Raw genomic sequence first — 21,917 nt, 5'->3', positions numbered from 1 at the left:
AGTCAGAGTGTGTGATGAGCACTGGGGCCAGGCGCTCCTCGGCTCTGCAGATGGATTACAGTATTCGCATGTGTTACATTGCCCGGAGTCAGAGTGTGTGATGAGCACTGGGGCCAGGCGCTCCTCGGCTCTGCAGATGGATTACAGTATTCGCATGTGTTACATTGCCCGGAGTCAGAGTGTGTGATGAGCACTGGGGCCAGGCGCTCCTCGGCTCTGCAGATGGATTACAGTATTCGCATGTGTTACATTGCCCGGAGTCAGAGTGTGTGATGAGCACTGGGGCCAGGCGCTCCTGGTCTCTGCAGATGGGTTACAGTATTTGCATGTGTTACATTGCCCAGAGTCAGAGTGTGTGATGAGCACTGGGGCCAGGCGCTCCTCGGCTCTGCAGATGGGTTACAGTATTTGCATGTGTTACATTGCCCAGAGTCAGAGTGTGTGATGAGCACTGGGGCCAGGCGCTCCTCGGCTCTGCAGATGGGTTACAGTATTCGCATGTGTTACATTGCCCGGAGTCAGAGTGTGTGGTGAGCACTGGGGCCAGGCGCTCCTCGGCTCTGCAGATGGGTTACAGTATTTGCATGTGTTACATTGTTGCGGTGGCATGTGCTAGCCTGTAGCCTGTTTCCCCACCCAGGGCAGTGTTGACAACACTGTGTCATTCCCTGCAGCTGGGCCATTGGATTGTTTGCACTGTTCCACTGTTCAAATGCTACTGTTTCCTTGTACTTCTTCCTGCCTTTAAACTCTGGGAAGTTTGAGTGAGAGCACGTGGGACTGCAGAGGTGCGGACAGCGTGGGTTTACTGGCACTGATGTGTGACAACGCACACAGCGAAGCCTCCCAAGCCTTCGTGTCCGGCAGTTTTCTTGGGGTTGATCACATGCTGTCGGTGGCTGACCTTTAGTTCCCAGCCCCTCCAGAGGTGGAGTGGACACCTTGTGGCCGCAGGCCCCTGCCCTAAATCACATACTGAGGCTGCCTGTGGGGCCCAAGGCCCCTACTCTCAGAGATGAGGCCAAAGGCAAGGTTAATTCTTCACTGTGCAGAGGGTGTACCCTGTGCCAAGGCTTTTGATGTCTGGTACCAGACACCATTTGAGAAGTAGCCACCGCCTGCAGAGGGTAGAGGAGGCAGGATCTGGCCGTGTGTGCCGCAGGCCTGGCGGGGGGTAGGGGTGAGGGGCAGGGAGCTTGCTCGTGTCTTGAACACGCTAACTCTTTCAAGTCCGGACAGTGCTGTGGCTGTGAAGTTCTGAGGTCACCAGAAAGATGGAGACGTGGGTGGAATGTCACTTTACTTCAATGTGGGCTCGCTGTCCAGAGGTCGTGTCTCACTTTGAACTTGGGAGAAAGGGTATGTCCAGTCCGCCTGCCCGCTGTGTCCTGGTTCCTAACCGTGGAGCTTCTTCACCTTGATGGAAGCGCGGAGGCCCAGGGCTCCTCCAGGGGTTCTGACTCCTGCAGAGGGACGGGGCCTCTGCTCCTGGCATGGTGCATGGCCCGGAGCAGGGAGGAATCTAGAATTCTCTCCCCTCAATGTGGTTGCCTGTGCAGTCGGCTTCTCGGAGGAGGCTGTTTGAGGTTCTCGGAGGAGGTTTGAGGTTCTTGGAGGAGGTTTGAGGTTCTCGGAGGAGGCCGTTTGAGGTTCTCGGAGGCCGTTTGAGGTTGGGAGCTCCGTGATTCGGGACTCACGGTGGGTGCAGACACCGCTGCCACCTGGTGGGGGGCGGGGCCTCTTCATCTTGGTTGCAGGTGCTTTGCCGAGAGGGAGATGTCTTGCTGTGTTGACTCCCCTTTTGAAGGTCGTGTGCTGGTGTGATTCTCTTTATGTAAACACCTGGTAAAACTCTGGGAGGCTGGCATGGTAGCTCATGCCTATAGTCCCAGCATTTTGAGAGGCCAAGGCGAGAAGATTGCTTGAGGCCAGCAGTTCGAGGCCAGTCTGGCCTCAACATAGTGAGATCTCATCTCTACAAAAAAAAAAAAACAAAAAGCACAAGTCCAAGAGTGGGCAGTGCACTCAGTACCCCTAATCTGAAATTCAGAATCCTCCAAAATCTGAAATTTTTTGAGCACAGGCAAGATGCTCAAAGGAAATGCTCACCGGAATGTTTTGGATTTTGGATTTTTAGGTTAGGGATACTGAGCCAGTAAGTATTTGCAAATATTCCAAAACCTGAACAAATCTGAAGTGCAAAGCACTTTTGGTCCCACGCATTTGGGATGAGGGATGGGCAGCCTGCGGCGTGTGAGCAAGGAGCAGAGGCTGGCTCCTGGCAGTGACCCTTTACCTGTGAGTTCACTGTTTGTTTTTGTTTTGTTTTTTTTTTTTGTGGAGTGGAGCGTCTCTGTCACCCAGGCTGGAGTGCAGTGGCATGGTCTTGGCTCACTGCAACCTCCGCCTCCTGGGTTCAAGTGATTCTCCTGCCTCAGCTTCATGAGTAGCTGGGATTATAGGAATGAACGAGCATGCCTGACTAATTTTTTGTATTTTTAGTAGAGATGGGATTTTGCCACGTTGGCCAGGCTGGTCTTGAACTCCTGACCTCAGGTTATCTGCCCACCTTGGCTTCCCAAACCTCTAGGATTATAGGTGTGAGCCACTGCTCCCAGCCTACTCTTGGTTTTGAAAGTGATGTCAGCGGTATAACTTCGTGTAGGAAATGTTTGCCTTAGGTGGTATGGAAGACGGACCCTGTGATTTGATGCGGTCCAGGCAGCAAATTACAAACTCCGGCCTCGATGGTGTGCTTGGGATTTCTCCTGACCTTGGTGTAGGGCACGCGTTGCTGCCTCCCCTTTCTCTAGTTGAACTGCAGGACAGTGGGCACAGGTGTGAAGTTACTGCCACTTTCAACATCCCTTGGCAAATTCCTCAATAATCTTTTTAAAATTCCTTTAGAATTGTGGGTTTGTAAACTTTTCAGCATCAGGTGGAGTGAAATCTTTACCCTTTCTCTCAGTGAGAAATTGGAGGGGATTATTGTGGCAGGAGGAGTACATTTGGGGGATGAGAGTGGGGCAGGGAGAAGAGCATAGGGTGAGTTTTATCAGGAGCTGCTTTCAAGGAGAGGACGGGGGTGAGTGGAACCATGCTGAGCTGGCAGGCAGCACCCTGTGGCTGGTCCGCAAACATGGGGCTGCTCCCCACATCTGGAGGCTTTTTACGCAGACTCTTAGATCAGATGCACCCTCTCCCCAGAAAACCACCTACGCTTTGCACATCCACCTCCATTCGGTTTTAGAGGTTCCATGTACTCGTGGCCTATGTGCATTTCACTGAGGCTCTGCACCGCTGCAGGATGCCCCTGAGCTGGGCGAGACGCCAGGCTCTGTCCAGTGGTGGCTTAGTTACTGTGCTGCTGCTGGTAAGCTTCCTGTTGAAGGGTTTTGAGGCACAGCCAAGATGGAAGTTGTGGGCAGCAATGATTCTTGCCCAGGTAGCGGTTTAGAACCGCGAGGGCCAGAGGGCCTGCCACCTGGGCAGTCAGGAGACTCCTGGCCCGAGAGACTGAGGCCAGGTTTTCCAAACCGAAGATGAGGACACAGGGTGACGAGTGATACATTGATTTTGACATGTGCGTTTATGAGGGAGAAATCCTCCCAGTGGAGTCAGTGTTTCTGAAAATGCCTGTGAGGGCCGCGGCAGCACGTGGGAAAGGCCGAGCCGGGAAACTATCCGATTCGCTTTGCCCGTCGGATGGAGAGAGAGTGCCTGGCTGCTGGAGTGTGGGTGTGGATGGCGCCTGGCGTCCTCAGTGCCCTGTTGGGGCTGCCCAGGCGGCTCTCTGGAGGGGGGCTCGGGGCAGCGCCAACTCAGTCTGGGGGTTCAGGGCTCAACCACTCGACTTCCGGCAGAGGACAGAGGGCCTGGCCCCCCTGGGGGGCCTGTGGAGATGGGCAAATACTTGCTGAGTTCTGCTGGTCTCTGGGTCCTGAACCCAGTGACTGTGGAGGGAGTGCTGAGACCCGAGACCCTGCACAGGCTGGTGGTCTGAGGGTGGGGTTGTGCCTCAGCTAGGGTGACAGGCCGGCTTGCCATTGGTCCAATGACCTGCCCCATTCTGTGACCTCCCTCGGATCCTGGCACCCAAGCCCGTGAGTACGGCTCAGCTGCGTCCTAGAATCGGTGCCAGGATAAGCCCAGCTGGAGAGGCTGGGAGCCTCCGGCTGGGGCAGGACAAAGGGACGAGGAGCAGTGCCCTCTGCTGAGCTGGGCAGGAGGCGCGGTGTTGGGGGCCATCTGTGCCACGCGCCTTCCAGCCTGACTGTGGGGATGAGCGCCCCGTGAGTCCAAGTCCATCTCCTCTCCCCGTGGCGTCCTCTTGGGCTGCTCCTCTGTGCCACCATGGTCGTGTTCGTGGCAGCTGCTTAATGAGCCCATCGGACATTGGGGGCTGTGTTGCTGGCGCAGTGCAGGGCTGTTTGTTTAAATTACAGTGCACCCTGAGAATTCTGATTAATCTTGCCCTAGAGCGTAATTATCTTTCTTTGTCCTTGTTTTCTCTGTGTTTACCCTGTTATGCTTCCCTTCTGTCTCCTTTCTGCAGCTGCGCTGCACAGCTGCGGGGGAGGAGGAGGGGTGCTGCTTCCAGGCTGGGGTGTGACCCAAAGGTCCTGCCTGCCCTTTTCTGTCCTTTTGTCCCTCTGCCCCTGAGAGAAACAGGGGCCTTGCTGAGGACAGCATTCCTGAAGCTTCCATCTGCATTTCCAGCCGCAGGGGGCCGGGCACGCTGTACTTGTCTGCCTGGTGTTGGCTGTGTATTGGGCAGTGTGCACCGCCACAGCCCTGGGGGTGGTGAAGCAGGGCTGGCCGCTGTTCTACGGTGTTCTGTGTGTGTGGGAAGCAGTGTTACAACTCATATCTATGTAAAATAGAACACAGGGTCCCTGCCTTGTGGAAAGGACACAAATACAGGATGATTCCAGTAGAAATGGTGTGGAAATGAGAGCCCCAGGAAGTAGTGTAGCCCTGAGCCCTGGTGAAGGAGAGGGAGCGAACTGAGACTTTGGTTCTTACAGAACGAGTGTGCAGACGTGCTGCATCTGGAACTCTGGCGCATCCGTGGCTCTGGGTCAGGGTTAGATTCGTGGATGTGCTGATCTGGATGTGGACTGTGGGGAGCGCAGGCTCTCACGCGCTGGGTAGCAGCGCTTCCTCCCAAGGAGGGTAGGGTGATGCCTCACTGCTGCCCTGGGCTGGGTCCTGCGCCGAGGGTGGCCGGGCCCCTCCATCCCTCTGCAGGGCACGGGGCATGGCTGTCTGTCTGAGGCTCCTGGTCCGACGCAGCAGAATGATAGCAGGGGTCAGTGCAGGTCAGGGGAGCAGCAAGGCTTGGGGGGCCCTGGAGGCTGGTGCCTGCCTTTGTCCTTGACAGTGGCCCCCAGCACACTCAGCATTTATGGAGAGGGCCGTTGTCTCCCTCAATGTACGATGAAGACTGTGGGGTCAAGGAACCATTCCCCCATTTCTTGATGACAGTTTTCAAACACACAGGAAAGTTGAGGATTTTGTCACCCTTTTATCCACCTCCTAGATCCCACCATCAGGAACAATTTTCTTTTCTTTTTTTTTGTTTTTGAGACGAAGTCTCGCTCCGTCACCCAGGCTGGAGTGCAGTGGCGCCATCTCGGATCACTGCAAGCTCCGCCTCCCAGGTTCATGCCATTCTCCTGCCTCAGCCTCCTGAGTAGCTGGGACTACAGGCACCCGCCACCTCGCCCGGCTAATTTTTTGTATTTTTAGTAGAGATGGGGTTTCACCGCGTTAGCCAGGATGGTCTCAATCTCCTGACCTCATGATCCTCCCGCCTCAGCCTCCCAAAGTGCTGGGATTACAGGCGTGAGCCACCGTGCTCGGCTAGGAGCAATTTTCTTTTTTTTTTTTTTTTTTTGAGACGGAGTCTCGCTCTGTCCGCCAGGCTGGAGCGCAGTGGCCAGATCTCAGCTCACTGCAAGCTCCGCCTCCCGGGTACACGCCATTCTCCTGCCTCAGCCTCCCGAGTAGCTGGGACTACAGGCGCCCGCCGCCTCACCCGGCTAGTTTTTTGTATTTTTTAGTAGAGATGGGGTTTCACCGTTTTAGCCAGGATGGTCTCGATCTCCTGACCTCGTGATCCGCCTGTCTCGGCCTCCCAAAGTGCTAGGATTACAGGCTTGAGCCACTGCGCCTGGCCGCAATTTTCTTAAAGAAAAATGTTGTGAAAGTAAATTTGTCAAAGGCACTGGCTTTGTTCCAGTTGTTAGCATTGCTTAATTTTTTTGGCACCATCTTCAGCAGCTGGAAAATAGAGCATATGGTCAGGTACCGGTGCCTACCACTGCCCACAGGGCCTGCAGGGCTGTCAAGGACCTTGCGCTGCTTCTGGAAGCTAATGGGGGTGTCTCTGGCCTTCTAGGACTGTGGCGAGGAGGTGTACAGCCCTGACCTTCATAGCCTCTGAGGAGAAGGTCTTGGTGGCCGACAAGTCTGGAGACGTCTACTCCTTTTCGGTGCTGGAGCCACACGGGTGTGGCCATCTAGAGCTGGGGCACCTGTCCATGCTGTTAGATGTGGTAGGTGGGGGACATGGTAGGTGCAGGACGCGGTACATGGGGGACGCGGTACGTGGGGCATGCGCTGAGTCAGTGTCTGCCCTGTCAAGGCTCAGGCAGGTGGGGCACCTGTCCATGCTGTTAGACGCAGTACTTGGGGGGCATGGTATGTGGGGTACAGGCTGAGTCAGTATCTGCCCGGTCTGCGCCCCAGCATCTGGTGGGGAGAGTGGGGCTCCCCCATGGCAGGGATAGCCTTCTGCAGATTTGGGAGCAGGGGAGTGGTGGGAACAGGATTTAGGAAGATGAAGCAGGCAGCAGGGAGAACGAAGAAGGCAGGTGAGGCAGGAGGTGGCCAGTGGGGTGGCCCCAGATGGGAAGTGAAGGTGTGGGAGGAGCAGGTGCAGCCACGAGCCTCTGGCTTCGCCTCCTTGGCCCGGAGCTGTGCCAGGTGCTGTAGGAACATCATCTCAGCACTGCTCCCAGCAGCCCCTGTCACCCCATTCTGCCTGCCCCATGTGTCCAGACAAACATGTGGAGCTCCAGAGGGCCCAGGCCCACAGCCTGGGTGGTAGAGCTGGGATTGGACGCATGCAGGGACAGTCAGGAACGGTGGCGAGTGCGGGGTATCAAGGGAACCTCACTGGGACTTGGTGACAGCTGGGTGTGGGGACATGTGTGACAGGAAGGCAACCCAGTGTTGGGCATGAGGGTGCAGCAGGCCTGGGGTGGGTGGAAATGGGAGTGGGGCCTGGATTTGCCGAGATGCGGGAGACGGGCAGACGGGGTGGCCCAGCCCTACCCCAGAAGCCTGCTCTAGCACTGAGGAGTGAGGGCTGGAGGTGGTTGGGGACCCTCTGGGGAGGGAGAAGGAGGGCCAGCGATTAGACGCAGGGACAGGAGGAGGGGAGGAGCCAAGCTGGTCTGTCCTCGAAGGCCGCGTCCTCTTGGCAGCCAGGCTGCAGCCTCCCTGCCTGCTTCCATGAGGGACTGGATTCAGGACGACTCAGGTGAGCATCTTTTTCTTTTCTGGCCCCTGGTGATGCAGGCTGTGAGTCCTGATGACCGCTTCATCCTCACTGCCGACCGAGACGAGAAGATCCGAGTCAGCTGGGCCGCGGCGCCCCACAGCATCGAGTCCTTCTGCTTGGGGCACACAGAGTGAGTGCCCCTTCCTGCCCCTCCAGCAGAAAGAAGCTCTTTTTGAAAACAGCATCCGCTTGCAGCTCAGCAGGTGCCACTGTAGCTGGCGAGGCCCCACACAGGTGACAGCAGCCCTGGCGCTTGGTCACCGCAGGCGCCGTGGGTGCTGCCTGCAGAAGCCCTGAAAGGGTGGGGTTCACTCTGCGCTGTTACCTGTAGTCTGTGTGGTGACTTCCCATTGGTTCTGACCGAACGGGAGGGCTTGTTTCTGGGAAACCCCTGTCTCAGTGTGGAGACCCCTGCGCCATGCCCGGCCGTTGTTGGCTGGTGGGCGGTGGGTGTGTTGGGGGCGAGGATGAACTTCCATGATTTCAGCTATCCAAGAATTAAGCAGCCTCTGCGGCCCGGCGGCGGCCTCTCGTGGCAGCGAGTTCTGCCAGGACCCACGTGGAGGTGTTCCTGAATGCCCGCTTCTCTCTCTCTCACAAAAGGCTCATTAGAATTTACAGAGGAAAAGTGCTTAGTGTAATTGGCTGAAATGTTTTAAAATACATTATTTGAGGCAGTGGAAGAAATTGGAGGGAGGGAATTCAATGCCGAGGTTGCCTACGTTTTCCTGGTTTTGAACGGATGCAAACATTTCCCTGTTTAAGAAGGCCAGTCACTGATGTGTGCCTCAGGATAGCTTATTCTGACTTGCATTTACTTCCCTAGTGATCCAGCTCCGGAGTTCTCTGGACTGCCGCCCCTGGGCCCCTCCCCTTCGCCATCTCTAGCTGGGGTGTCTGCAGCTCCCTTGCCTCGCCAGGCACGTGAGGGAGGCTTCTGCTGACAGGAACACACTTCCCACCCCTCTAGGGAAATGCCTCATCATTTGGATATATTGAGTAAAAGCATAGTATTAAAATTAACTTCAACAGCTCTTTTCCTTCCTCACTCCCCTCCTCGCCCCTCCCCTCCCCTCCCTCCCTCCCCTCCCCTCCCTCCCCTCCCTCCCTCCCCTCCCCTCCCTCCCCACCACTCCCTCCCTCCCCTCCCCTCCCCACCACTCCCTCCCTCCCCTCCCTTCCCCTCCCCACCACTCCCTCCCTCCCCTCCCCTCCCCTCCCCACGACTCCCTCCCTCCCCTCCCCTCCCCACCACTCCCTCCCTCCCCTCCCCTCCCCTTCCCACCACTCCCTCCCTCCCCTCCCCACCACTCCCTCCCTCCCCTCCCCTCCACTCCCTCCCTCCCCTCCCCTCCCCACCACTCCCTCCCTCCCCTCCCCTCCCCACCACTCCCTCCCTCCCCTCCCCTCCCAACCACTCCCTCCCTCCCCTCCCCCCCTCCCCACCACTCCCTCCCTCCCCTCCCCTCCCAACCACTCCCTCCCTCCCCTCCCCCCCTCCCCACCACTCCCTCCCTCCCCTCCCCTCCCCACCACTCCCTCCCTCCCCTCCCCTCCCAACCACTCCCTCCCTCCCCTCCCCACCACTCCCTCCCTCCCCTCCCCTCCCCACCACTCCCTCCCTCCCCTCCCCTCCCCTCCCCACCACTCCCTCCCTCCCCTCCCCTCCCCTCCCCACCACTCCCCTCCCCACCACTCCCTCCCTCCCCTCCCTTCCTTTCTTTTCTCCTTCCCTCTGTTGCCCAGGCTGGAGTGCAGTGGTGCGATATTGGCTCCCTGCAACCTCCGCCTTCCAGGTTCAAGCAATTCTTCTGCCTCAGCCTCCCAAGTAGCTGGGACTGCAGGCTCCTGCCACCACACTTGATTACTTTTTTTTGTATTTTTAGTAGAGATGGAGTTTTACTATGTTGGCCAGGCTGGTCTTGCTCTCCTGACCTCGTGATTTCCCTGCCTTGGCCTCCCAAAGTGTTGGGATTACAGGCGTGAGCCACTGCGCCCGGCCTGCTCGTTTACTTTTCAACACAGTGGCTGGCAAGTTGAAAACAAACCCCCGTGGCCCCCGTGTGTGGCTGGAGCTGCGTTTCTGCTGGATGGCGCTGTTCCGTACCCTTTGCTGATACTGCAGTATCGGTTGGTTCACTGGCCGACTCCCGCTGCGTCTGAGTGGTTCTGGGGGTCGGTTGGGCCTTTCGCTGTGTGCAGCCCTCAGCGTGGTGCCTGGCATGAGTAGGCACTCAGTAGATACTGCAGTGATTAGAAGAAGAATTTTTGAGATTTTTGTTTCAAACCCATGGTGAAACCCCTTTCAAACTGTTGAGAACTGTGAGGCCACTCGTACCCTCTGCATGGGGCGTCCTGTGCCCTATCTGTCCTGGGCCGTGGGCTGCTGTCACTGCTGTGGTGCCGTGCAGGGCGGTGGCTGCAGGACTGGGCCCAGCTCATACCATGGCTAGCTCAAGGTAGCAGAGGCCATGACTGGCGGAGATGGAGTGAGGCTCACGAGCCACCCCATTCCAGGGTCCCTGGGAACCCCGTGCATGAGGGATTGCTTGAGGTCACTGTTAGAGCGGGAAGAAAAGGAGCCTTGTCACCCTTGTAGGTGCCCGAGCCAGATGGGTTTCTGGGCGAGCTGGGCTGCTCGGGTCACTCTTCGTGGCTGTGCTGATGGGAGGGTGCCTATGACTGGCTCCTGTGCAGCTGCAGGCCAAGCCCTCACAGGAGGACTGGGCCGGGCTCAGCAGAGACAGCTCTCTGGCCAGGTCCCTCAGAGTTGTTGCTGAGGGGCTGTCGGACCCTGATAGGAATCTGTCTGGGGGCTTGGCTGCTTCTCCTCCCTCCTCCCTCCTCCCTCCTCCCTCCTCCCTCCTCCCTGTGTGCTGTGTCTTTGAGTCTCCCCCAAGGCGCCTTTCATCACAGTGCAGGTGCCTTGGGCCAGGGTGGGTGCTGGGGGCCTATGGAGGTGCCGCTGAGCAGAGCTGCTGCAGAGGGGGCTGCAGAGGGGCACAGGGGTGCTTGGGTCTCTGGCAGGCATGGCTGAGGAGCAGCCTGGGTTAGAGCTTGCTGTGCTGTTGGGGACGCAGGAATGACCTCACTCACCTCCCCGATCGTGTCCAGGGGCCTTTAACCAGGTTAGGGTTAGCAGATACTTCCCATGTCGGCTGTTTTTATTGGGTCAGGGGGTTTGGGGCAGAGGCTTCTCTTCCTTAGATGAACAGGCGGCTTCCCCAGGCCTTCCCGTCCCCGCGGGTGCCGGGCTAGCTGACTCTGCTTCTCTCTCTCGCCCCCACAGGTTTGTGAGCCGCATCTCCGTGGTGCCCACTCAGCCCGGACTGCTTCTGTCCTCCTCTGGGGTAAGTGTTCTGCCCAGTGTCGCTCACCTCTGGATTCTTGAGCCTGCGGGGGGCGGGGGGGTGGGCGCCTCCTGGAACTGGCCCCTCTGGATCGCTGGCCCCTGGATGTCCGCGGCTGTCCACTAGATGGTGCTTGTTTTCCAATCTTAGAGCTGCCTGCGGCTCGCTCCCCGCTCATGCTGCTCATTCAGGACTGTGTGTGGGGCGTGTGCAGGTGCATGTGTTCACACGTGGGATGAACTAGAACAGGTGTGTGGAAGGCTCCCTTCTGAGAGGGCGGCTGCTCCATCTGCGATAGTATCGGCGATCAGGATCTCAGGTAGACACCGTAGATGGGGGCCTCTCTGACTCCTGGAGGGGTCTCAGTCCATCCCATTATGGGCTGCATTGTTTTTTTCTTTTTGAGATGGGGTCTTGCTACATTTTTTCAGGCTGGTTTCAAACTCCTGGGCTCGAGCGATCTGCCTCCTCGGCCTCCCAAGTAGCTGGGACCACAGGTTCAAGCCCCTGCACCCGGGTTACCACAGTGCGTGTTTACTTGCTGGCGGCAACTTCTGCGTCCCAGCGGCTGGGTCCTGGCAGCCTTACAGTCCAGTGATGAGAGACGTGTTTCCCCTGAGGAATACAGTAGAAGGACTGTTAGTGATTTTGCCAAAGTGAGGGCCTCGGATGCCGCACAGGGTCTGATTCTGTCCTCTCGCGGAATTGTTGCCCGCGTCCCACCACCTTCCTCTCCGCTGCCCTTCCCTGTGTTGTCTGTGTTGGTCCCTTGTGTGGTGTGGCAGGACGGCTGATGGACCTTCCGGCCGCTCCTACATTTCTTCCCTGATTGGGCTTCGTTCGAAGCCTCCTGTTCCTGCTCTTTAAATTAACGCACAGCCATGTGCCCTGAGAGAAGAAGAACAGTGTGGCCACAGTCCCCAGAGGGTCAGGGTCAGGGTCAGGCTTCGTCAGCGTTTTTTTGTGCACCTTCCAGTCTTTTTCATGATAGTGAGGAGAATCTTCCACGGGCAGAGAGGCCTCCCCAGGCCCCATCTGTCCCTCATGGCTTTCTGCTTTGTCTGAGTGGAATGTGTCATCTGGTCGCTGCCAGAAGGCAGGAGGAGGTGTTTTCTGACTTTGCCTTTCTGGAAATACCTTTAATCTCCTTTTGAGGCCTGGTTGTTAGTTTGGCGGACAAGTCCTGGTTGAAACGGTTTACCTCGGAGCTTGAGAGGCCTTGCCCGCTCTGCTCTCTCGCTGGTTGCTCCTGTGGGCTTCCCTGCGCTCTTCCCGTAGAAGCCTGCAGCCGTCTGCTGTGGGTCCGTGGGGTGACAGCGGGTCTGTCCTGCCTGGAGGACCTTCTCTGCCCCAGTGTGCAATGTCGAAGCCACTGAGGTGACTTGGTGGACCCCGGAGAGGAATTGGCTGTGCAGCCAGTGATCTCCAGTGTCCTCCGACCTGGGGCATTTTCTTACGTAATTGCTTTCTGTTCTCTATCCCCGCTTCCTGCTGGCTTTTTCTAAAGCTTGTGTTAGTTGAACCACTTTAATTCTCTGATTCTTATTTTTTTTGAGATAGGGTCTTGCTCTGTCACCCAGTCTGGAGTGCAGTGGCGTGATCTCGGTTCAGTGTAACCTCTGCCTCCCAGGCTCGCGCAATCCTCCCACCTCAGCCCTCCCGAGTCTCTGGGATTACAGGCAACACACCACCACGCCCCGCTCAGTTTTTATACTTTTGTAGTGATGGGGTTTTGCCAGGTTGGCCAGGCTGGTCTCAAACTCTTGACCTCAAGCGATCCACCCACTTCCACCTATTGGGATTATAGGCGAGAGCCACCATGCCTGGCCATAATTCTCTGATTTCTTTTCTTTTCTGTTCAATCTCGTGTTTCTACTCCTTTAGGAATAGTCTTACTTGGGAGATTGCCTCAGCTTTACTTCCAGCCTTCTGTGGAGACTTGAGTTTTATTAGGATTATTTTGAATCTTCAGTTCTTTCTTGCCCTCGGCACGTTTTTTGCAGCCACCCATTCTCGGATAGCGCACGTGTCTCTTATCTCCTGAGATGAGCGTGGGCTTGTCTTTCTTCGATTTGTTCCTGGCGTTGTGTTTGATTCCCTTCTCTGGAGTGTGTTGCCGCCTTTCTCATTGGAGGTTTCCGTCGGATGTCTGGTGATCCCATCTGCCTGTGTGTGGTGGGAATCAGCACCAGCCGGCCTCAGAGGCTGGATGCGTGCGCCCAGGATGGGGCCCGAGGGGCTTCAGAGCAGGTGTCTGAGTGTGGGCAGCAGCCCCTTGCCTGTGGACCCCGTAGAACGTGTGGGTCAGTCGGTCTCTTCTGGGTAGTCAGTGTCCCGGCCTTCACTCTTGCCCAGGTCTGTCCCCTGGGGCTCTGGGAGGTGAGCGCGAAGGGGCTAGGTGGTCCTCTCCTCAGTGGGTATTTGGCATCCCCGAGACAGGGCCTCTCAGCTCCGTTTCCCCAGAGCCTTCTGCTGGCCTGGAGTTTGGGGCTGAGGATGCATCGGGGAGGTCCTGCTTCTCTTTGGAAAGACATTTGACAGCTCCCCTCACCACCTTGGCCTTCAGCTGCCTGGCCCAGTTTGGTCTTTGGAAGGTCCTGGCACCTCTCGGGCTTCTCTGTGGCTGGCGTGTTTGTTCCCCGGCCTCTAGTCCCCAGGTTTCCTTGTCGTCTCTCCGCGGCTGCCTTCTCTACTTACCTGTTGTCTTTGTCTTAGTGGGTTCATGGTTATTAAATATCTTTTTCTTGTCATCGTAGAGAGGTTTGGAGGTGAGTGAAATGCCTGTAGATGTGTGTGTTAGTCTCCATGTTTATCTGCCACATTTGTGGCAAGGTGTGTGTGTGTGCGCGCCTGTGTGTGTGTGTGCATTCATACATCCACTCTTACCTTGGCACCCAGAGGATATGCATCTACTGTTAGCTGTTTGGGGTATTTACTTTTCATCTTTTTCATTTAGTCTTTTAAAAATACTCACAGGTAGTGCACAGACACTCTCTCATTAGATTTAGTGAGTATTGATTTATTTCTCTCCACTTCATTAGTGCTGTAATGAATTTTTTTAAGCCAGGTGTGGTGGCTCCTACCGTAGTCCCAGCCACTCGGAGGCTGAGGCAGTAGGATTGCCTGGACCTGGGAGTCAGAGGCTGCAGTGAGCCGGGAGCAAGCCTGTGAATAGCCACTGCACTGCAGTGGGCCGCGTGGCATAGACCCCGTTTCAATTAAACAAAAAAATAGCAATAGATAAAACCAAGAAAAAAAGAGAAACCCTTTTTTCCATTTATGGTGGTTTTAGAGCGTGGAGGCTCTTGGTTCCCGTGTTGGCTTCCCGAAGGGTTGTACCAGTCGCTATGGAATGGTTGCCGATGACCGTGTCCTTCCTGTCATTCTTAGTGAAATGGAACTGTGGCCACGCGCTCGTGAGGCCACGCGTGTCTCCCTGTGGGAAGTGAAGTGTGTGCACCTGTGTGCATTCCCTTGTCTACGCCTGGCCCGGGCACAGCAGATGTGGTCTGGCCTCCTGGCAGATGACAACCTGGCCGTCTGGTGGCCTTGGCTCATTTTGCTGGGTTCTGCCTCATTGCCTTTGTCATCTGCCTGGGCATATTGGCACTCAAGAAACAGGCAGTCGGTCACCTTCCTTTCCCCACTCTTGTTCTTGATGATTTGCATGAGTGATTTACGCAGTCCGAGCAGAGAGCCTTTAATTCCTGAAGGTGGGTGGCATGGCTGTCACTGAGTGGACCCCTGACCACATGCAGCCGTCCTCTCTGTCACCTTGCCTGACGGAAGCCCTGCGACCGTGTGCTAACCTGTGTGTTTGGTGTGTGCAGGACGGCACCCTGAGGCTCTGGGAGTACAGGAGCGGCCGCCAGCTGCACTGCTGTCACCTGGCCAATCTACAGGAGCTGGTGGACCCCCAGGCCCCCCAGGTAGTTGCTTCTGTTCACTCCTGGGCGACTGAGTGCTTGTAGGCACCTGCAGTCGCTTGGCTTGAGTGAAAAGGCACTTCGCCATTGGAAACGTTTGCTCTCAATGCCAGACTTCTTCCTGTGTGAGGGAAATCTCATATTTCAAATTCTGAAGGTGGCTAGTCACGTCAGTGGGAAATAGTTTGTCTCACCGTTGCATGCAAACAGTTAACGTACAGGAAGACCTCTAATCCTTTTCTGAAGTGGAAGGAGTAGAAGTGCTTGAGCATGCACCTTTGTGGGTCTGCCAGCCAAGTGGGGTAGGGGTGGGACCAGGCCCACCCCAGCATTCTCCGGCCAGCTTGGAGCAATCTCATGATGCCCTGAAAGCCCAGGCCTTGGCGAAGTTTCCCACCAAATGGTCTGTTCTGTTTCCTAGAGAACTGTGTGGTGCGGCCTCTGCCCCCTGCCAGGCAGCCGTGTAAGAGAGGACCAGGCCTTTTCCTCCATGCTTCACATGGACTCAGGTTCCTGGAAGTTTCCTTCATTTAAAAAAAATTTTTTTTTTTTGAGATGGAGTCTCACTCTTGCCCAGACTGGAGTCCAGTGGTGCTATCTCGACTCACAGCAACCTCCCCCTCAGGCTCCTGAGTAGCTGGGATTAAAGGCGTGAGCCACTGTGCCCGGCCTCTTCTTCATTTTTACTATTTCCTCTGCCAGGAAGTATGGGAGCTCCCAGGGCAGTGGTGTGTGTAGCTCTCGTCTCTTCCTTTCCCTGTGTCCTCCGCTCCCTCCTCTCCTCACTGTCTGACCCATTTTGTTGGCTTTGGAGGCTGTCACAGGCCCTGTAGGGAGTGCCAGAGCCACTGGGGGGCTTTTGTCATCTGCATGGGAAACAGGGAATCAGCTACCCTCCTTTCTCTGCTGATTCCAGCGCTATTTCCTCTTCCTTGGTATGTGGGGGCGTGAGCGTCCTTCGGTTTTGCTCTTGTTGGATCAGAGCGCCCAGCGTCGGGCCCCTGCAGCTGGCGTGAAATTAATGGGCTGCTTCTTTCAGAGGTTTGCTGCGTCCAGGATTGCGTTCTGGTGCCAGGAGAACTGCGTGGCGCTTCTGTGCGACGGGTAAGCTGTGGCGGCACCTCTATGGCCTCCGGTTCTGCAGACCTGCAGGGGGAAGAGTTAGGGAGTTGGCCACTGGCCCACGTCCTTAATGAAGATGTCCTGGACAGTGGTGGTGTTGGTCCAGCACCTCCCCCTGAGAATGTCACTTTTGATGACTGCTGCTGCGTGAGGGTGGGGGCTCCTCTCAGCCAGCGCTCTGCAGCCTGACGTTGAACTCCCCTGGCGTAAAGAGCATCAGCAGCCTCTGCCTGGCCTTCTGAGATGACAGACTTTCCCCTGGGCCAGTCGCGGTGGCATCACCTCATTCCCTGCTCGGGGCTGGTTGGATGGGACCCCCCTGGGGTTGGCGGTGCTGACAAGGTGGGTTTAGGGGTGGAGTGCAGTTCTGCTGCTTATTCCCGAGCAGCCTCTGTGTGTCAGGAAAGGTATTCTATTTGGTGCTTTCGGCACTTTGCATCTTGTCCTTATGACAACTTGGGGAGGTCTCTTAGCTTGTTCTAGAAGTACGCAGATGTGAGAGGAGAGCCTGTGTCTGAGCCCAGGGCAGGCGTCCTCCCGCCCTGCCCGCCTGTACCGTGTGGTTATCTGTTGCTGCACCATGAGCCTCCCCAGAGCTTAGGACTTAAACCACGAGCGTGCATCACCCCATGGTTTCCCCGGCGCTGGCACTTGGGAGTGGCGCAGCTGGAGCTTTTAGCGCAGGCTCTCCTGAGGTGGCCCCAGTGAGGGCTGCGCCGTCTGGGGTGCTGGCTGCAGAGCGGTGACTGTGGGCCTGCAGTCCTAGTAATCGTGCTCTCTTTCTTCATGGCAAGCACTCCTGTGGTCTACATCTTCCAGCTGGACGCCCGCAGACAGCAGTTGGTGTACAGGCAGCAGTTGGCGCTCCAGCACCAAGTGTGGGACATGGCTTTCGAGGAGACCCAGGGCCTGTGGGTGCTCCAGGACTGCCAGGAAGCACCCCTGGTGCTCTACAGGCCTGTGGACGGCCAGTGGCAGGTGAGACTCGGGCACCTTCTTCATGTCCTGTGCTCTGCTGTTCCATAAGCCTGTGGGTGACCAGTGGCAGGTGAGCCTCGGCACCTTCCTGATGTCCTGTGCTCTGCTGTTCCATAAGCCTGTGGGTGGCCAGTGGCAGGTGAGCCTCGGCACCTTCCTGATGTCCTGTGCCCTCCTGTTCCACGAGCCTCGGGGTGTGGGGCGGCAGCTGTGGTTTTTGGGTCCAAACATGAGCCTTTTTCAACTCAGCCACTTCTGGGGCCCAGGGTCTGTGTCCTGAGGGGCAGTGGTTGGGGCTTCCACTGTGGGTGAAGGGAGCGGGTGCCTGGGTGGCTTATCCCGTGTGGTGATGTCTGTAGCAATTCTTTTTTCAGGAGAGTGTGTGCCCCCCACACCACACTTAGTGATGAAGTTGGCACTCAGTGTGGCTAGGGTGTGTGAGACTTAACACTTGCAGGCTGGGTTAGCACAGCCTCGGGCCTGGGGCACGGGCTGAGCATTCAGGAGCACGTAGAGCCCCAGGTAGAGGAGGGGGCAAGGGCGGTGGGCTGAGCTGCTTCCTTGCTGGGGGACAGGGCGAGCCCTGTACCTTGTCTGTGTCGCTCCTGGTAACGTGGGAGCAATGCCCCTGCCCGCCGTGTCTCACGGGGTTGCTGTGTAGTTGAGTGGAGTAGGTGCCCATTTACTAAAGCTCATTTGAGCACTTTGGAAGCACTTTCTTTTTCTTTTTTTTTTTTGAGACTGAGTTTGACTCTTGTTGCCCAGGCTGGAGTGCAGTGGTACGATCTTGGCTCACCACAACCTCCGTCTTCTGGGTTCAAGTGATTCTCCTGCCTCAGCCTCCCGAGTAGCTGGGACTACAGGCATGCGCCACCACACCCGGCTAATTTTGTATTTTTAGTAGAGACGGGCTTCTCCATGTTGGTCAGGCTGGTCTCGAATTCCCAACCTCAGGTGACCCACCCACCTTGGCCTTCCAAAGTGCTGGGATTACAGGCATGAGCCACCGCACCTGGCCTGGAAGCACTTTTAAGCCATCTAGCTTTTTTCACCTGAGAAGTGGCGGGCCACATGATGTCCCCAGTGGGTGCCTGTCGCACCTGCTGGAACCCTGAGGTTGATGAGCTGGGTGTGAAGAGCTCACCCTGGCATCATGGGCCAGCTGTGGGTGCTGCCTCCCCGGGTCTCCATGGAAGGCGAATGGGGGTCACCAGGCACCAGGCGGGGACCTCCCCTGCAAGCCTCTGTGGCCAGTGTGTGTTGCGTCCTGGTGCTGGGTTTCCAGGCCTGCCTCTTTCTGGTGAAGGTTTTCTGTTTGTCACCTGCAGTCTGTTCCGGAGAGCGCCGTGTTAAAGAAAGTCTCTGGTGTTCTTCGTGGGAACTGGGCCATGCTGGAAGGTGAGAGCACAGGTACAGGCTGCCCTTGGGGGTCACACCCAGCGCGGTCCCCAGAGAAAGCAGAAGCACACACTGTGACCCGCCCGAGGGACCCGGTGTGCAGATAAAGAGGGAGGGTCAGCATGTGTACCCATCCAGAAGGCGGGCCGGGGCAGGAGGAGGGTGGCGCACAGGAGAAGGAGGACCCCCCCCATGGGAGTCAGGCTGACGAGAGCCACGCAGGAACCGGGGGCTCAGGGTCTGAGCAGCATCCCCCGCTCCCCACCTGCCTTCAGAGTTGGGCATTGAAGGTCCCCAGGGCAGGGCTGGCATCTGGTGGCTCCCAGAGGGAGCGGGTGCTGTGCTGCCTCGGGCCTGGTCCATGGTGTTGAGGGAATTGATCCCACTACAGCGTGCGTCAGCAAGTGCAGGACCCCACTGGGAGGTCAGGTGGGGGTCCAGCCAGAGGCGTGGGGGTCTTCAGGAGGCTGAGCAGGGGCTGGATGGTCACTGTCCTGACGGGAACATTCAGCTGAGGGGAGGGAATCTGGTCAGCAACTTGTGTGGCTGCGGCTGCAGGAAGGAGAGCAGCCGGGCTGAGGGAGGAGCTGGACAAACATTTTCGGGGGACACGGCGCATTGTAGTTCTGGGTGCGCCGTTGCGCCAGCACTGTGCTGTCTTGGAGGCGATGGTGTCTGCGGGATGGGTTAGCCCAGCACGGAATCCTAGTACCTCATTCACGACAAGAAGTTGCTGCTCTGAGGAAGTCTTGCAAAGCCAGACCCGCTGCAGTGAGCACTGAGGTTCCTTGGAGCTCTGGAGGGAATCAAACGCAGGTCGGAGGAATTTCCGCTGACGATGGCCCGACCGCCTTCTGCCAAGCTTCCTGAGTGGTGGTGGCGCACTGGCTCTGCCTCTGAGGCTTCTCTCCCTCCTGCTTTGCTTAGGATGTTGAGGGTTGAGACAGGCAGGGTTGGGCCCCCCCAGTGTGGTTGGGATCTGCTTTAGGAACACTCCGAGTGGGCCTGTCACCGGCTGTGTCAGGGACTGCAGGCGGCAGTGCTCATGGCTGGGCATCTGCAGTGCTCATGGCCCCCGTGCTCTAGGCCACAGGTAGCCTGGACCTGTTGAGTGTCATCTCGCACAACATTCTCAGGCCAAAGCCTGGGCTCGCTCTCCTGAGACGCTTCATAGATAGAGTGGCACGTTCCCGACGCAGACTTGGGGGCCTTGTTGGGAGAGGGACGGGGGAGGGCTGCTTCTTGAGTGTCCCACAAGCAGCAGAGTCACTGGAGGGGCGGGGAGGCTGCGCCACCTGCTGGATGAACGGGCTTCAGGCCATCGCTGGTGTGTGAGTTACCGGCTAGGCCTGTGGTTTCCTGGCCAGGCTGAGGCCGTCTCTGTGCCTGTGGTCAGTCATTGCCCCCCAGTCCTTGGCAGTTAGATAAACTAGATGAAATCCATGTCCATTCCCTGTGGCTGCAGAACATGTTATCCCACACTCGATGCCTTAAGGCACCCCACCCTGAGCGTCTCACTGTTGCTGTGGGTCAGGGGTCTGGACTCCGCTGAGCTGTGTCTCTGCAGGTGGCCACCTCAACTTCACCAGGCAGGGCCCGACCTCGCTCAGTCCGGGTTGTCGGCAGGACAGGGGGCCTCTCTGGCTGTTGGCCAGAGGCCGCTGCTCCCAATCCCTGGCCACCTGGGCTGCTTCAGTGGGCGGCGCATGGTGCAGTAGTGGCTTTCTCTGGGCGCGTGAACAGAGAGTGCTGGCAGGGTGGAGGCCCAGCCTTGGTGCCCTGGTTTCCGATACATTCTTTCGTCTTTGCCCCATTCTGTTAGGAGGCAGTCCTCAGGTCCAGCCAGGGTGTGGGTGCCAGGAGGTGGGTACCGTGGGGAACCATCCCAGAAGATGCCCTCCACGCTCCACCGAGGACTCCGGGTGTCACAAAGTAACTCCCTGCTGCAGGGGGCCCGCTGTGGCGGCCGAGTCCCATGTTCTTGCCCCACCTGGCACCTGTCCTTGTTCCCCCGTCACAGGCTCTGCTGGTGCGGACGCCAACTTCAGCAGTCTCTACAAGGCCACGTTCGACAACATGACCTCCTACCTGAAGAAGAAAGAGGAGAGACTGCAGCAGCAGCTGGAGAAGAAGCAGCGGCGCCGGAGTCCCCCGCCCGGGCCCAACGGACAGGCCAAGAAGATGAGGCCCGGGGAGGCGACCTTGAGTTGCTGATTGTGGCAGTCAGTGGTGCCTCTCACCTCAAATTAGGAAAAGCTTTTTCACTTGTTCCCCTGCATCCTGGCATCTCCCTTCAAGAAGGAAAAGGTGAGGTCAGTTGTGACCAGCTCAGAGGACGGGACTGTCCCCCGGGCTCTAGAAAGAACATGCTGTGTCACCAGCACAGGCTCTTGCTGGGTGCCTGTGCCCCCTTTCTGGTTGAAGGGAAGCCAGACCGGTGGAGTGGAAACTCTCAATGCACTTCCTTTTCACGTTGGAGGCCGCGTGCGAGCCTGTGGTGGCAGCAGCTGTGTTTCTGCTGTTCTCATCTGCCCTTCACGTCTGCTGCGTCTGCCTCTAGGAGCATCTGTGGGCCGATGTTTCTGGCACAGTGGACTTTTTCATGTTGTTCCCGCCATCTCAGCGTCCAGGTGATGCGCTGCCCCGCAGTAGCTGCTCGCCGCACAGGCTGTTGAAACGCAGCATGAACGCTTCAGCCCGCCCCAGCCCCAGCCCCAGCCATACCCCTGTGCTCAGGAGCTGCTCCTGGAGAGTGGCTCCCCTGTGGGAAGTGAGAAATGTGTTTCGGAGTCACAGGGAGCTCTGTCTGGCAGCGCTGGGGCAGACGGTGAACTTGTTTCAGGAAGTGTGAGCACACGGGCCCGGCTGGCACCCAGTTTACAGGGAGGTGATTGAGGACGTCGTGGTGATTTGATTTGACCTTGGCACACGCTGCAGAGCCGCAGGGATGTTGCTGAATTTCAGTCACCAGTCAGCAAGGATGAACCTTTGCCACCTCCTGGAATGTTTAGCAGCAACATAATGTACCAAGCGAAACGCCTGGGTGCCTGCACCGTGTGCGAGTGAGGCGCGCACTGTGAGAACTGGGAAGAGGCTTCTGCAATGGGCAGGCTTTTGGGTACGTCACGTGATCCGTTCCGGCCGGCTCCTGCCTGCTCTCCAGTGATGAAGCCTCCACACAGGAACAGGTTCACGCTGGCGATGACTTTGACGTGGGGTATCGCTGGGGACTGAGAATCCTTTTGTGTATCAAAAGCTGGAATGCTTCAAATTTTTCATAAGTGCCTTGTTTTCCTTTTAACACTGATCTGGAAACAGTGCTGTCTGCAAAGCTGAGGCCCACTCCTCTCTGCTGGGGATCAGGGGTTTTAGAAGGCAGGGGCCACGCTGGACCACCGTCCTGTACGAGCAGCCTGGTCTTCACGCTGCTGGGGCATCTGGCGCAGGGCACGCTCTCTCGTTCATAGTCTGCTTTGAAAGTCTTAGTTTTAGGAGAGGTTCAGGTTTGCCTTGCTGGCATCTTCACCTAAGATAGGGGCTGGCAGACAGGCCCATGCGCTGCATCCCGCCCGC

The 21,917-nt window shown here is 57.3% G+C and overlaps 1 protein-coding gene across 3 annotated transcripts in view; it reads left to right on the top strand.

Moving 5' to 3' along the window:
• Positions 1-21,381, top strand: part of LOC105472576 (WDR4 tRNA N7-guanosine methyltransferase non-catalytic subunit) — a 38,053-nt gene extending 16,672 nt beyond the window's left edge. For 2 of the 3 annotated variants that reach the window (XM_011725948.3, XM_011725949.3), the window contains exons 4-11: positions 6,404-6,560; positions 7,588-7,700; positions 10,860-10,920; positions 14,751-14,849; positions 15,886-15,950; positions 16,763-16,946; positions 18,275-18,344; positions 20,365-21,381. In XM_011725948.3, coding sequence (XP_011724250.2) covers positions 6,404-6,560; positions 7,588-7,700; positions 10,860-10,920; positions 14,751-14,849; positions 15,886-15,950; positions 16,763-16,946; positions 18,275-18,344; positions 20,365-20,558 — 943 coding nt within the window. In that variant the 3' untranslated portion in view covers positions 20,559-21,381. Of the gene's footprint in view, positions 1-6,403; positions 6,561-7,587; positions 7,701-10,859; positions 10,921-14,750; positions 14,850-15,885; positions 15,951-16,762; positions 16,947-18,274; positions 18,357-20,364 lie in introns of all 3 variants that reach the window. The other variant, XM_011725947.3, reaches the window with a different exon arrangement.
• Positions 21,382-21,917: the final 536 nt, after the last annotated feature.

Source organism: Macaca nemestrina, chromosome 4 (genome assembly GCF_043159975.1).
Source record: "Macaca nemestrina isolate mMacNem1 chromosome 4, mMacNem.hap1, whole genome shotgun sequence".
Lineage (NCBI taxonomy): Eukaryota > Metazoa > Chordata > Mammalia > Primates > Cercopithecidae > Macaca > Macaca nemestrina.
The sequence above is the reverse complement of the archived record's forward strand: the minus strand, read 5'-3'. Positions and strand labels throughout refer to the sequence as shown.